Below are 14271 nucleotides of genomic sequence, written 5' to 3' on the forward strand. Positions count from 1 at the left end.
AACATAGAGTTAAAGGTAAATTGAGCAAATTGGCTATTTCTGGCAATGTATTTAAGTGTGTATCAAACTGGTAGCCCTTCGCATTAATCACTACCCAAGAAGTAGCTCTTGCTTTCAAAAAGGTTGGTGACCCCTGGTCTATACATTTAGAGTGATGTGATCATCAAACACTCTAGAAGTCTAGAATGAAAGAGTATATAATAGAATTGACAGAGTGTGTGTACATTCAGTGATGAATAATGAGCAGAGGCAGAGTTTGGAGTGTTTTCTTTAGCTCGCTTTCCATGTTTATGTGCTCACTGTCCTCTGTGTCCAGGTATGTGAACATTTTTTCCGTGCCATTTGCCGTTTGACACCAGTATCATGCTAATTAGCTGCCTGAAAGCGGGCGACTCCACTGTAGAAATAGCCCGCATGTCTTCTAGCACATGGCTCTATCAATATTGTCCTGGCTAGCAGTCCCTCCGTTAAAGATCCTTAAGTGGAGGTGAAGTGGCTTCGGAGTCTGTGCCTCTCTTTACTAGCTTCGTCGAAGCATGTTGCTTTTGTAGCTGTTTCAGCAGATTTGAATTGCTGTTTTGGGCAGTAGACACAATTTACATTTACCGTATTTTTCGGAGTATAAGTCGCGCCAGAGTATAAGTCGCACCGGCCGAAAATGCATAATAAAGAAGGAAAAAAAACATACACTACCGTTCAAAAGTTTGGGGTCACATTGAAATGTCCTTATTTTTGAAGGACTTTTCAATGAAGATAACTTTAAACTAGTCTTAACTTTAAAGAAGTACACTCTATACATTGCTAATGTGGTAAATGACTATTCTAGCTGCAAATCTCTGCTTTTTGGTGCAATATCTACATAGGTGTATAGAGGCCCATTTCCAGCAACTATCACTCCAGTGTTCTAATGGTACAATGTGTTTGCTCATTGGCTCAGAAGGCTAATTGATGATTAGAAAACCCTTGTGCAATCATGTTCACACATCTGAAAACACTTTAGCTCGATACAGAAGCTACAAAACTGACCTTCCTTTGAGCAGATTGAGTTTCTGGAGCGTCACATTTGTGGGGTCGGTTAAACGCTTCAAAATGGCCAGAAAAAGAGAACTTTCATCTGAAACTCGACAGTCTATTCTTGTTCTTAGAAATGAAGGCTATTCCACTAAATTGTTTGGGTGACCCCAAACTTTTGAACGGTAGTGTATATAAGTCGCACTGGAGTATAAGTCGCATTTTTTGGGGAAATGTATTTGATAAAAGCCAACAGCAAGAATAGACATTTGAAAGGCAATTTAACATGTCTAAAGAATAGTGAACAACAGGCTGAATAAGTGTACGTTATATGAGGCATAAATAACCAACTGGTATGTTAACGTAACATATTATGGTAAGAGTCATTCAAATAACTATAACATATAGAACATGCTATACGTCAGGGGTCACCAACGCGGTGCCCGCGGGCACCAGGTAGCCCGTAAGGACCAGATGAGTAGCCCGCTGGCCTGTTCTAAAAATAGCTCAAATAGCAGCACTTACCAGTGAGCTGCCTCGATTTTTTAAATTGTATTTATTTACTAGCAAGCTGGTTCTCGCTTTGCCCGACATTTTTAATTCTAAGAGAGACAAAACTCAAATAGAATTTGAAAATCCAAGAAAATATTTTAAAGACTTAAAACACTTGTTTAAATCAATTCATTAATTGTTTTACTTTGATTCTTATAACTTTCAGAAAGACAATTTTAGAGAAAAAAATCCAACCTTAAAAATGATTTTAGGATTTTTAAACACATATACCTTTTTACCTTTTAAATTCCTTCCTCTTCCTTACTGACAATTTAAATCAATGTTCAAGTACATTTATTTTTTTTATTGTAAAGAATAATAAATACATTTTAATTTAATTCTTCATTTTAGCTTCTATTTTTCCGACGAAGAATATTCGTGAAATATTTCTTCAAACTTATGATTAAAATTCAAAAAAATTATTCTGGCAAATCCAGAAAATCTGTAGAATCAAATTTAAATCTTATTTCAAAGTCTTTTGAATTTTTTTTTACATTTTTGTTCTGGAAAATCTAGAAAAAATAGTCATTTGTCTTTGTTAGAAATATAGCTTGGTCCAATTTGCTATATATTCTAACAAAGTGTAGATTGGATTTTAACCTATTTAAAACATGTCATCAAAATTCTAAAATTAATCTTAATCAGGAAAAATTACTAATGATGTTCCATAAATTATTTTTTTAAGTTTTTCTCTTCTTTTTTTCGGTTGAATTTTGAATTTTAAAGAGTCAAAATTGAAGACAAACTATGTTTCAAAATTTAATTGTAATTTTTTTCATGTTTTCTCCTCTTTTAAACCGTTCAATTAGGTGTAAATATCATTAATTATTAATAATAACATAGAGTTAAAGGTAAATTGAGCAAATTGGCTATTTCTGGCAATTTATTTAAGTGTGTATCAAACTGGTAGCCCTTCGCATTAATCACTACCCAAGAAGTAGCTCTTGCTTTCAAAAAGGTTGGTGACCCCTGCTATACGTTTACCAAACAATCTGTCACTCCTAATCGCTAAATCCCATGAAATCTTATACGTCTAGTCTCTTATGTGAATGACATCAATAATATTATTTGATATTTGACGCTAATGTGTTAATCGTTTCACACATAAGTCGCTCCCGAGTATAAGTCGCAACCCCCGGCCAAACTATGAAAAAAACTGCCACTTATAGTCCGAAAAATACGGTAACTAAAATGTTCTTTTCTTTGTGCTCGACAAAAGAAAAGTAGTGAGAATATCTCCATGTTAAGAAACTCGACATCAGCTCCGCCATGATGTTTTGTTAGTAAACACAGACACACACCCCTCACCCCTTCCCACACCCACACCCAGACACACACAGAGCGCGCCTCTTCTCTTGTCCCCGTTGTGACACAAGAAGATTCCAGAAGGACGACACTGCAACTCTCCAATAAAACACACTCCAATCTTCTGTTTCTAGCTGATACTACATAAAAAAATAACGCAGTAACGCATCATGTAGTGACGGTAACTGAGTTACTGAATACAAAAAAATAACACGTTAGACTACTAGTTACCGCCGAAAATAACGGCGTTACTGTAACACTGCTCGCCACTTTGTGCCTTGTTTTGAGAACACTCCGCAAAAGTGACTGTGACAGTTAGTGAGGAAGGGGAGGTGCTAACTTACCACTTGCATATTTGTGTGTAAATGACTAATTTGCATTGTGAGTTAACAATTTTGCACTGCAGTTTATTTCGTGAATAATAACTTCATAACAGTCAGTGTTTCCCATACACTTGTGGCCCACCACAGTTCCATTTGGAGAGCCACAGAAAAAGGCGCATTATAACGGGACTGTCGGTGGCTTGTTGTTCTGACTCTGTTGGTTTGAAGCCGAAATGTGTCTGGGGGCCGGTATATCTGATTTTTAGACACACTAATACAAAACCTCACAAAAACTAAGAACTTTATGACAGACCGCCTTAAAAAACGGAATGGAATTATTATGAATGAAAGAATGTACATGAAAATAAAGAATGTGGGATTCACAATATTAACTATGAAGGATAAAACACTGAATATTGACAACATTTGAACGTCACACCCCTGCTCGATCGACATATTTTACAATCAAGCGAGCAACAAAAATGCAACAAACACAGCAAAATATGAAAGTGAAAGGTAAATAAAATAAAAACACCCACAATCTGATACATCTGACACAGGGGTCACCAACGCGGTGCCCGCGGGCACCAGGTAGCCCGTAAGGACCAGATGAGTAGCCCGCTGGCCTGTTCTAAAAATAGCTCAAATAGCAGCACTTACCAGTGAGCTGCCTCTATTTTTTAAATTGTATTTATTTACTAACAAGCTGGTCTCGCTTTGCCCGACATTTTTAATTCTAAGAGAGACAAAACTCAAATAGAATTTGAAAATCCAAGAAAATATTTTAAAGACTTGGTCTTCACTTGTTTAAATAAATTCATTATTTTTTTTACTTTGCTTCTTATAACTTTCAGAAAGACAATTTTAGAGAAAAAATCCAACCTTAAAAATGATTTTAGGATTTTTAAACACATATACCTTTTTACCTTTTAATTTCCTTCCTCTTCTTTCCTGACAATTTAAATCAATGTTCAAGTAAAAAAAAAATTTTATTGTAAAGAATAATAAACAAATTTTAATTTAATTCTTCATTTTAGCTTCTGTTTTTTCGACGAAGAATATTTGTGAAATATTTCTTCAAACTTATTATGATTAAAATTCCAAAAAATTATTCTGGCAAATCTAGAAAATCTGTAGAATCAAATGTAAATCTTACTTCAAAGTCTTTTGAATTTCTTTTAAAATTTTTGTTCTGGAAAATCTAGAAGAAATAATGATTTGTCTTTGTTAGAAATATAGCTTGGTCCAATTTGTTATATATTCTAACAAAGTGCAGATTGGATTTTAACCTATTTAAAACATATCATCAAAATTCTAAAATTAATCTCAATCAGGAAAAATGACTAATGATGTTCCATAAATTATTTTTTTAATTTTTTCAAAAAGATTCGAATTAGCTAGTTTTTCTCTTCTTTTTTTCGGTTGAATTTTGAATTTTAAAGAGTCGAAATTGAAGATAAACTATGTTTCAAAATTAAATTGTCATTTTTTTCGTGTTTTCTCCTCTTTTAAACCGTTCAATTAAGTGTAAATATCATTAATTATTAATAATAACATAGAGTTAAAGGTAAATTGAGCAAATTGGCTATTTCTGGCAATTTATTGAAGTGTGTATCAAACTGGTAGCCCTTCCCATTAATCACTACCCAAGAAGTAGCTCTTGGTTTCAAAAAGGTTGGTGACCCCTGATCTGACACATCACTAAGCTTTAGAACGAGGTAATGTCGCATATTTCTTAAGACAAAGACCCCAAAAACTGCAGTACACACTAGGGTTGTACGGTATGCCGGTATTGGTATAGTACCGCGATACTAATGAATCATATTCGGTACTATACCGCCTCTCAAAAGTACCGGTCCACAACCCCCCACGTTCCTGTCGTCGTCACGTTGGTGTCATTGCTGGTTTTACGAGCAGAGGAGCATGTTCGGCAGCGCGCACACACAGAGTACTTACAAGCAGACACAGTGTGTAGACCGAAAAGGGAGAACGGACGCATTTTGGTGTAAAAAGTAAAGATAAAGGTGAAGTTATAACACTGAAACACCCTCAGGAAGAGCTGCTTTAAGACATGCTAGCTAGCTAGCGGCTAAAGTCCAGCCACAGTGTTTTAGCTACTTCTAAATCACTAATCCTTGTCTCCGTAGCGACAAATAAAGTAAGTTTCTTACAAGTAACATTATCACTGGAGGACGAGGAATAGCTAAACATGCTTCACTACACACTTACCGGCGTCAAAATGTAAACAAACATTGGTGAATCTACACCTAACATCCACTGTAATGATACCAAGTACAAGAGCGTATCTAGTCGATACTACTATGATTACGTCGATATTTTTAAGCATCACAACTAGAGATGTCCGATATTATCGGCCGATATATGCGTTAAAATGTAATATCGGAAATTATCTGTATCGGTTTTTTTTTATCGGTATCGTTTTATTTTTTTATTTTTTTATTTTTATTAAATCCACATAAAAAACACAAGATACACTTACAATTAGTGCACCAAGCCAAAAAACCTCCCTCCCCCATTTACACTCATTCACACAAAAGGGTTGTTTCTTTCTCTTATTAATATTCTGCTTCCTACATTATATATCAATATATATCAATACAGTCTGCAAGGGATACAGTCCGTAAGCACACATGATTGTGCGTGCTGCTGCTCCACTAATAGTACTAACCTTTAACACTTCATTTGACTCATTTTCATTCATTACTAGTTTCTATGGAACTGTTTTTATATTGTTGTACTTTCTTTTTTATTCAAGAAAATATTTTTAATTTATTTATCTTATTTTATTTGATTCATTTTTTAAAAAAGGACCTTATCTTCACCATACCTGGTTGTCCAAATTAGGCATAATAATGTGTTAATTCCACGACTGCATATATCGGTTGATATCGGTATCTGTTGATATCGGTATCGGTAATTAAAGAGTTGGACAATATCGGCATATCGGATATCGGCAAAAAGCCATTATCGGACATCCCTAGTAAAAAGTAAAGATAAAGGTGAAGTTATAACACTGAAACACCCTCAGGAAGAGCTGCTTTAAGACATGCTAGCTAGCTAGCGGCTAAAGTCCAGCCACAGTGTTGTAGCTACTTCTAAATCACTAATCCTTGTCTCCATGGCGACAAATAAAGTAAGTTTCTTACAAGTATCATCCCTGCAGGACGAGGAACAGCTAAACATGCTTCACTACACGCTTACCGGCGTCAAAATGTAAACAAACATTGGTGAATCTACACCTAACATCCACTGTAATGATACCAAGTACAAGAGCGTATCTAGTCGATACTACTATGATTACGTCAATATTTTTAAGCATCACAACTAGAGATGTCCGATAATATCGGCCTGCCGATATTATCGGCCGATATATGCGTTAAAATGTAATATCGGAAATTATCGGTATCGTTTTTTTTATTATCGGTATCGTTTTTTTGTTGTTGTTTTTTTTTGTTTTTTTTAATTAAATCCACATAAAAAACACAAGATACACTTACAATTAGTGCACCAACCCAAAAAACCTCCCTCCCCCCATTTCTTTCTGTTATCAATATTCTGGTTCCTACATTATATATCAATATATATCAATACAGTCTGCAAGGGATACAGTCCGTAAGCACACATGATTGTGCGTGCTGCTGCTCCACTAATAGTACTAACCTTTAACACTTCATTTTACAAATCTTCATGAATTACTAGTTTCTATGTAACTGTTTTTATATTGTTTTACTTTCTTTTTTATTCAAGAAAATGTTTTTAATTTATTTATCTTATTTTATTTGATTCATTTTTTTAAAAAGTACCTTATCTTCACCATACCTGGTTGTCCAAATTAGGCATAATAATGTGTTAATTCCACGACTGTATATATCGGTTGATATCGGTATCGGTAATTAAAGAGTTGGACAATATCGGCATATCGGATATCGGCAAAAAGCCATTATCGGACATCCCTAGTAAAAAGTAAAGATAAAGGTGAAGTTATAACACTGAAACACCCTCAGGAAGAGCTGCTTTAAGACATGCTAGCTAGCTAGCGGCTAAAGTCCAGCCACAGTGTTGTAGCTACTTCTAAATCACTAATCCATGTCTCCGTAGCGAAAAATAAAGTAAGTTTCTTACAAGTATCATTATCACTGGAGGACGAGGAATAGCTAAACATGCTTCACTACACACCGTAGCTCACCGGCGTCAAAATGTAAACAAACGCCATTGGTGGATCTACACCTAACATCCACTGTAATGATACCAAGTACAAGATACTACTATAATTACGTCGATATTTTTAAGCATCACAACATCTTCTTTCGTTTTTATAAAATTCATATTATGTAGAGATTTCCGATAATATCGGCCTGCCGATATTTTAAAATGTAATATCGGAAATTATCGGTATCGGTTTTTTATTATCTGTATCTTTTTTTTTATTTATTTTTTTTAAATTATTAAATCCACATAAAAAACACAAGATACACTTACAATTAGTGCATCAACCCCCAAAAAACCCCTCCCCCATTTACACTCATTCACACAAAAGGGTTGTTTCTTTCTGTTATTAATATTCTGCTTCCTACATTATATATCAATATATATCAATACAGTCTGCAAGGGATACAGTCCGTAAGCACACATGATTGTGCGTGCTGCTGCTCCACTAATAGTACTAACCTTTAACACTTCATTTGACTCATTTTCATTCATTACTAGTTTCTATGTAACTGTTTTTATATTGTTTTACTTTCTTTTTTATTCAAGAAAATGTTTTTAATTTATTTATCTTTTCTTTTTTTTTTTTTAAAAAGTACCTTATCTTCACCATACCTGGTTGTCCAAATTAGGCATAATAATGTGTTAATTCCACGACTGTATATATCGGTATCGGTTGATATCGGTATCGGTAATTAAAGAGTTGGACAATATCGGAATATCGGATATCGGCAAAAAGCCATTATCGGACATCCCTAATATTATGTTTATAAAGTCAGTAAATACGTCCCTGGACACATGAGGACTTTGAATATGACCAATGTATGATCCTGTAACTACTTGGTATCGGATCCATACCTAAATGTGTGGTATCATCCAAAACTAATGTCAAGTATCAAAGAAGAAAAGAATAAGTGATTATTACATTTGGACAGAAGTGTAGATAGAACATGTTAAAAAAGAAAATAAGCAGATATTAACAGTAAATGAACGAGTAGATTAATACTCATTTTTTACAGTTTGTCCCCAAAATAATAGGTGTATAAATGACACAATATGTTACTGCATACGACTAATTAGGAGTCTTTGTTTGTTTACTTACTACTAAAAGACAAGTTGTCTATTTTATTGAAGGACTAAATGACAATAATAAACATATGTTTCATGTACACTAACATTTGTTGTTCAAATAAAGACAATAATGACATTTTTTGTGGTTCCATTTATTTAGAGACAAAAACAAAACATGTTGAGGGAAAACGCCACCTTTGAGGCGTCCTCATGGGAGAAAAAAATAATAAAAATATGCTAAAAATAGAGCATAAAACATGATAAATTATGTATAAAATTTTAAATACAAATATTACATTAATGAGTTAATAAAAACAACATTGGGAGAATAATAGTAGAAATATTACAACACAATATAGTCATTAAAAACTGAATTTTAGATGTTACTGCATACGACTAATTAGGAGTCTTTGTTTGTTTACTTACTACTAAAAGACAAGTTGTCTATTTTATTGAAGGACTAAATGACAATAATAAACATATGTTTGTTTGTTTGTTTACTTACTACTAAAAGACAAGTTGTCTAGTATGTTCAACATTTTATTTAAGGACTAAATTGCAATAATAAACATATATTTATCAGATTTTTTTGTTAGAATAAAGCCAATAATGCCATTTTTTGTGGTCCCCTTTATTTAGAAAATAATTTTGGGAAACACTGACAGTAACATAAAATAAAGGCAACAATTGTAAGTCAAATTGGTCAGAAAATTGAAGACCTGTAGTTGTTGTTGTTTTTAAATTATTATTATTTTTTTTTTTTATATCCCTCAGTTTTGACAGAGTGCTCACATGTCCCCTCTTCTCCGTGTTGTGTTCCAGTTTGACATGCTGGAGATGGACCGGCTGGAGCGGCAGCTGGTGAATCTGTCTCTGCTGCAGAACCCCTCGTCTTACATCCCCGACACGGTGGACCTCACAGCGGACGCCCTGGCCCGCGAATACTGGCTGGACTGCTTCGAGGAGGCGTTGGACGGGGTGAGACGTCACCGCATGCTCTTGGCGTGGGGATTTGGCTTGTAACGTCACTAGAATATATTTGACAGATGATATAAATGTCATCGGTTAGTTTAAAGCTGCATGGTCCCGGATGGTGTGGCTCGGAATGGGAATTGATAAGATTTTTCCGGTTTCGATTCCGGTTAACGATCTGTTTTTTTAACGGTTCTCTCATCCATTCTTATTTGGGGGAAAAATAAAACAAACCGGTGCATCAATTGTGTTCAGTTTAGAGCAGACCTGGGCATTCTGCGGCCCTTTGTGCGTCCCTGTCCGGCCCGCGTGAGGCCAATTATAAATTACAAAATACATTTAAAAAAGTATCTATGTCGAGTGTGCAATACAACGGTGCTGCTTTTGTTTTGAAAATCGTTATTTGTATTACTTCCGTGGACGTGTGCGCGATTGTGAGTGAATGTGAACAGCGGCAATCACAAATTACAAAATAAAGTTGAAAAAACATCTATGTCGTGCGCGCAATACAACTGTGCTGCTTTTATTTTGAAAAGTATTATTTATGGGCGTGTGTAACCTGCGAGTGAAGGTGCACATGCAGCGACAAGTAATGCACGCTTTACACCCGAGACGCTAAAAAGAGAAAAGTTGATGAGGCATGGCGTGTTTTCAACAAGACATGGACTGCCAAGCAACGTTCCGTCTAAGGTGCGCGCCTGCGCAATTGCGCACTGCTCAAGCGTCCTCTGCGCGCAGCAAATATATGCCGCGCACCAAATCAAATCCCATCTGAATTCTAAACGAAATAAACATATTTATTCTATGTAATTTTGCGTGAAGGTGCACATGCAGCGACAAGTGATGCACGCTTTACACCCGAGACGCTAAAAAGAGAAAAGTTGATGAGGAATGGCGTGTTTTCAACAAGACATGGACTGCCAAGCAACGTTCCGTCTAAGGTGCGCGCCTGCGCAATTGCGCACTGCTCAAGCATCCTCTGCGCGCAGCAAATATATGCCGCGCACCAAATCAAATCCCATCTGAATTCTAAACAAAATAAACATATTTATTCTATGTAATTTTTGCATGAAGGTGCACATGCAGCGACAAGTGATGCACGCTTTACACCCGAGACGCTAAAGAGAGAAAAGTTGATGAGGCATGGTGTGTTTCCAACAAGACATGGACTGCCAAGCAACGTTCCGTCTAAGGTGCGCGCCTGCGCAATTGCGCACTGCTCAAGCGTCCGCTGCGCGCAGCAAATATATGCCGCGCACCAAATCAAATCCCATCTGAATTCTAAACAAAATAAACATATTTATTCTATGTAATTTTGCGTGAAGGTGCACATGCAGCGACAAGTGATGCACGCTTTACACCCGAGACGCTAAAAAGAGAAAAGTTGATGAGGAATGGCGTGTTTCCAACAAGACATGGACTGCCAAGCAACGTTCCGTCTAAGGTGCGCGCCTGCGCAATTGCGCACTGCTCAAGCGTCCGCTGCGCGCAGCAAATATATGCCGCGCACCAAATCAAATCCCATCTGAATTCTAAACAAAATAAACATATTTATTCTATGTAATTTTGCGTGAAGGTGCACATGCAGCGACAAGTGATGCACGCTTTACACCCGAGACGCTAAAAAGAGAAAAGTTGATGAGGAATGGCGTGTTTCCAACAAGACATGGACTGCCAAGCAACGTACCGTCTAAGGTGCGCACCTGCGCAATTGCGCACTGCTCAAGCGTCAGCTGCGCGCAGCAAATATATGCCGCGCACCAAATCAAATCCCATCTGAATTCTAAACAAAATAAACATATTCATTCTATGTAATTTCGCGTGAAGGTGCACATGCAGCGACAAGTGATGCACGCTTTACACCCGAGACGCTAAAAAGAGAAAAGTTGATGAGGAATGGCGTGTTTTCAACAAGACATGGACTGCCAAGCAACGTACCGTCTAAGGTGCGCGCCTGCGCAATTGCGCACTGCTCAAGCGTCCTCTGCGCACAGCAAATATATGCCGCGCACCAAATCAAATCCCATCTGAATTTTAAACAAAATAAACATATTTATTCTATGTAATTTTGCGTGACAGTGACAACAAGCGGCCCTAACGGTGTTCGTCAACACCGTTCAATTGAACACCGTTCAATTATTGTAACGTCTATCGGGATGCTTCCAGGACAGGAATTATATCCATCACTTTATTGAGCTAAACTGTTTATATTCGGACATGACCACACCAAAAACATGAGTATTCACACTTCTATCTGGAAAAACTAGTCATTTTCTGCCGTACAAACCAGGCCAAAAGCAACTTATCATCTGTCACCAACACGCATAGCACTAAACCACTGGTGCGTTTATGGCCACACAAAAAGTCGGACAACTCAAACACCACACAAAGTTACACTATGACTCCTCAGTCATACGTGTGCTTATTTTACTGTCATTTATTATTAATGTTAATTTATTTATATTAGTCATGGAATGCTGTTACACACACTATGTTGAAGTATTACTATTATTATTAATTATTATTATTACTTATCTTACGGTGTATATCAAAAATAATATTGAGCAAAATGTAATTGAAATATTGTCGGCGTGGCCCTCCAGCAGTGCTCGGGTTGCTCATGCGGCCCCCGGTAAAAATTAATTGCCCACCCCTGGTTTAGAGGTAACATGACCTTACAAAGCCTGCAGTGAGGTCTTAGGAGGCACATACGCCGCTCCCAGTCTGTGGAACGCTCTCCCTGACCACCTGAGGGCACCACAGACTGTGGATACTTTTAAAAAAGGCTTAAAAACCCCTTCTTTTTAAAAAAGCCTTTTTTTTTTTAGATATATGCATACTATGTTTAGCTATTTGGCTGTTCTAGGTTTTATTATTATTTATTTATTATTTTCTTTTTCTTTTTCTTTTTTTTAATACACTGTAGCATTTTGAGGTTGTTTACTCAATGTAAAGTGCTTTTTACAAATAAAATCTATTATTATTATTAGGGATGTCCGATAATATCGGCCTGCCGATATTATCGGCCGATAAATGCGTTAAAATGTAATATCGGAAATTATCTGTATCATTTTTTTGGTGTTTTTTTTGTTTTTTTTAAATTAAATCCACATAAAAAACACAAGATACACTTACAATTAATGCACCAACCCAAAAAACCTCCCTCCTCATTCACACAAAAGGGTTGTTTCTTTCTGTTATTAATATTCTGCTTCCTACATTATATATCAATATATATCAATACAGTCTGCAAGGGATACAGTCCGTAAGCACACATGATTGTGCGTGCTGCTGCTCCACTAATAGTACTAACCTTTAACAGTTAATGTTACTCATTTTCATTAATTACTAGTTTCTATGTAACTGTTTTTATATTGTTTTACTTTCTTTTTTATCCAAGAAAATGTTTTAAATTTATTTATCTTATTTTATTTTATTTTTATTTTTTTTTAAAGTACCTTATCTTCACCATACCTGGTTGTCCAAATTAGACATAATAATGTGTTAATTCCAGGACTGTATATATCGGTTGATATCGGTATCGGTTGATATCGGTATCGGTAATTAAAGAGTTGGACAATATCGGGATATCGGATATCGGCAAAAAGCCATTCTCAGACATCCCTAATTATTATTATTATTATAGAAAAAAAACATTTTTGCAAATAAATATGAGAAGTAAATATTCTTCCGGAGGATTTAACAAAATAAAACGTATTTAGGAATTACACAAGAATGTGACATTTTAAAAACTTTTAAGAAAATATACTGGTGTAACTCGAAAAATTAGAAGGGTCCGTTTAGATTTACAAGGTGAAACTAATGTCCGACACAGGCTCATAACATGCAAGTCACAATATTTCAAGTCTTGATTTAATTTTGATGATTAATGCTTCATCCTACAATTGAAAATCTCAGAAAATGGGGGTTTTAAAAAAAAAACTGTAAACCATGATCATCAAAATCATAACAAAGAAAAGCTTAAATTATAGCTCACTTTGCATGTAATGAGTTATTATCACATATTAGTTTCACATTTGAAGTGGAATTGCTGACATCAATGGACTTTTACACATTATTAAAACATTTTCAGTACCACCTGTATAATATAATGACTGAGTGAAAATGTGGTTGGAGGAAAACATGCAACTTTTTTCTGACTACAATTGAACATTCACCTACCGAAAAGCAGGAGCACTGTGGCAAATTGGTGCAAGCTTTTGACCGCAAACTTAGTCGCTGCTCGCTGACATTCCTCGTTCCTGGCCTGATTGCACTCTTCCCTGAGAAGCTAGCGGTTGCGAGTACTGACCGCCTCGGAGCCACTAAGAATGTGTCTCTCATGCTCATTAAATGAGACTGCATTCATTTCCATTTACCAGTTAATAGCGCTAAGATTACCTGTATAGAAGGTGGTACTTAGTACCTGTTATATTTACGCCAGATGGCTGCTGCTGGGATAAGATCGGAGCGGTCCAAAAACGCAAAAATTCAGTTATATAATATAATGACTAAGTGAAAATGTGGTTGGAGGAAAACATGCAACTTTTCTCTGACCGCAATTGAACATTCACCTACCGAAAATCAGGAGCACTGTGGCAAATTGGTGCAAGTTTTTGACCACAACCATAGTCACTGCTCGGTGACATTCCTCGTTCCTGGCCTGATTGCACTCTTCCCTGCCGCGGTGAAAGGAGAAGCTAGCGGTTGCGAGTGCTGACCCCCGCGGAGCCACTAAGAATGTGTCTCTCATGCTCATTAAATGAGACTGCATTCATTTCCATTTACCAGTTAATAGCGCTAAGATTAT

At 36.2% G+C, this 14271-nt stretch overlaps 1 protein-coding gene across 1 annotated transcript in view; it reads left to right on the forward strand.

Annotated features, from left to right (window-relative positions):
• Window positions 1-14271, forward strand: part of pank4 (pantothenate kinase 4 (inactive)) — a 61089-nt gene that overhangs the window by 22489 nt on the left and 24329 nt on the right. The window contains exon 10 of the mRNA XM_062038134.1: window positions 9312-9467. Coding sequence (XP_061894118.1) covers window positions 9312-9467 — 156 coding nt within the window. The remainder of the gene's footprint in view (window positions 1-9311; window positions 9468-14271) is intronic.

Source organism: Entelurus aequoreus, linkage group LG26 (assembly GCF_033978785.1).
Source record: "Entelurus aequoreus isolate RoL-2023_Sb linkage group LG26, RoL_Eaeq_v1.1, whole genome shotgun sequence".
NCBI lineage: Eukaryota > Metazoa > Chordata > Actinopteri > Syngnathiformes > Syngnathidae > Entelurus > Entelurus aequoreus.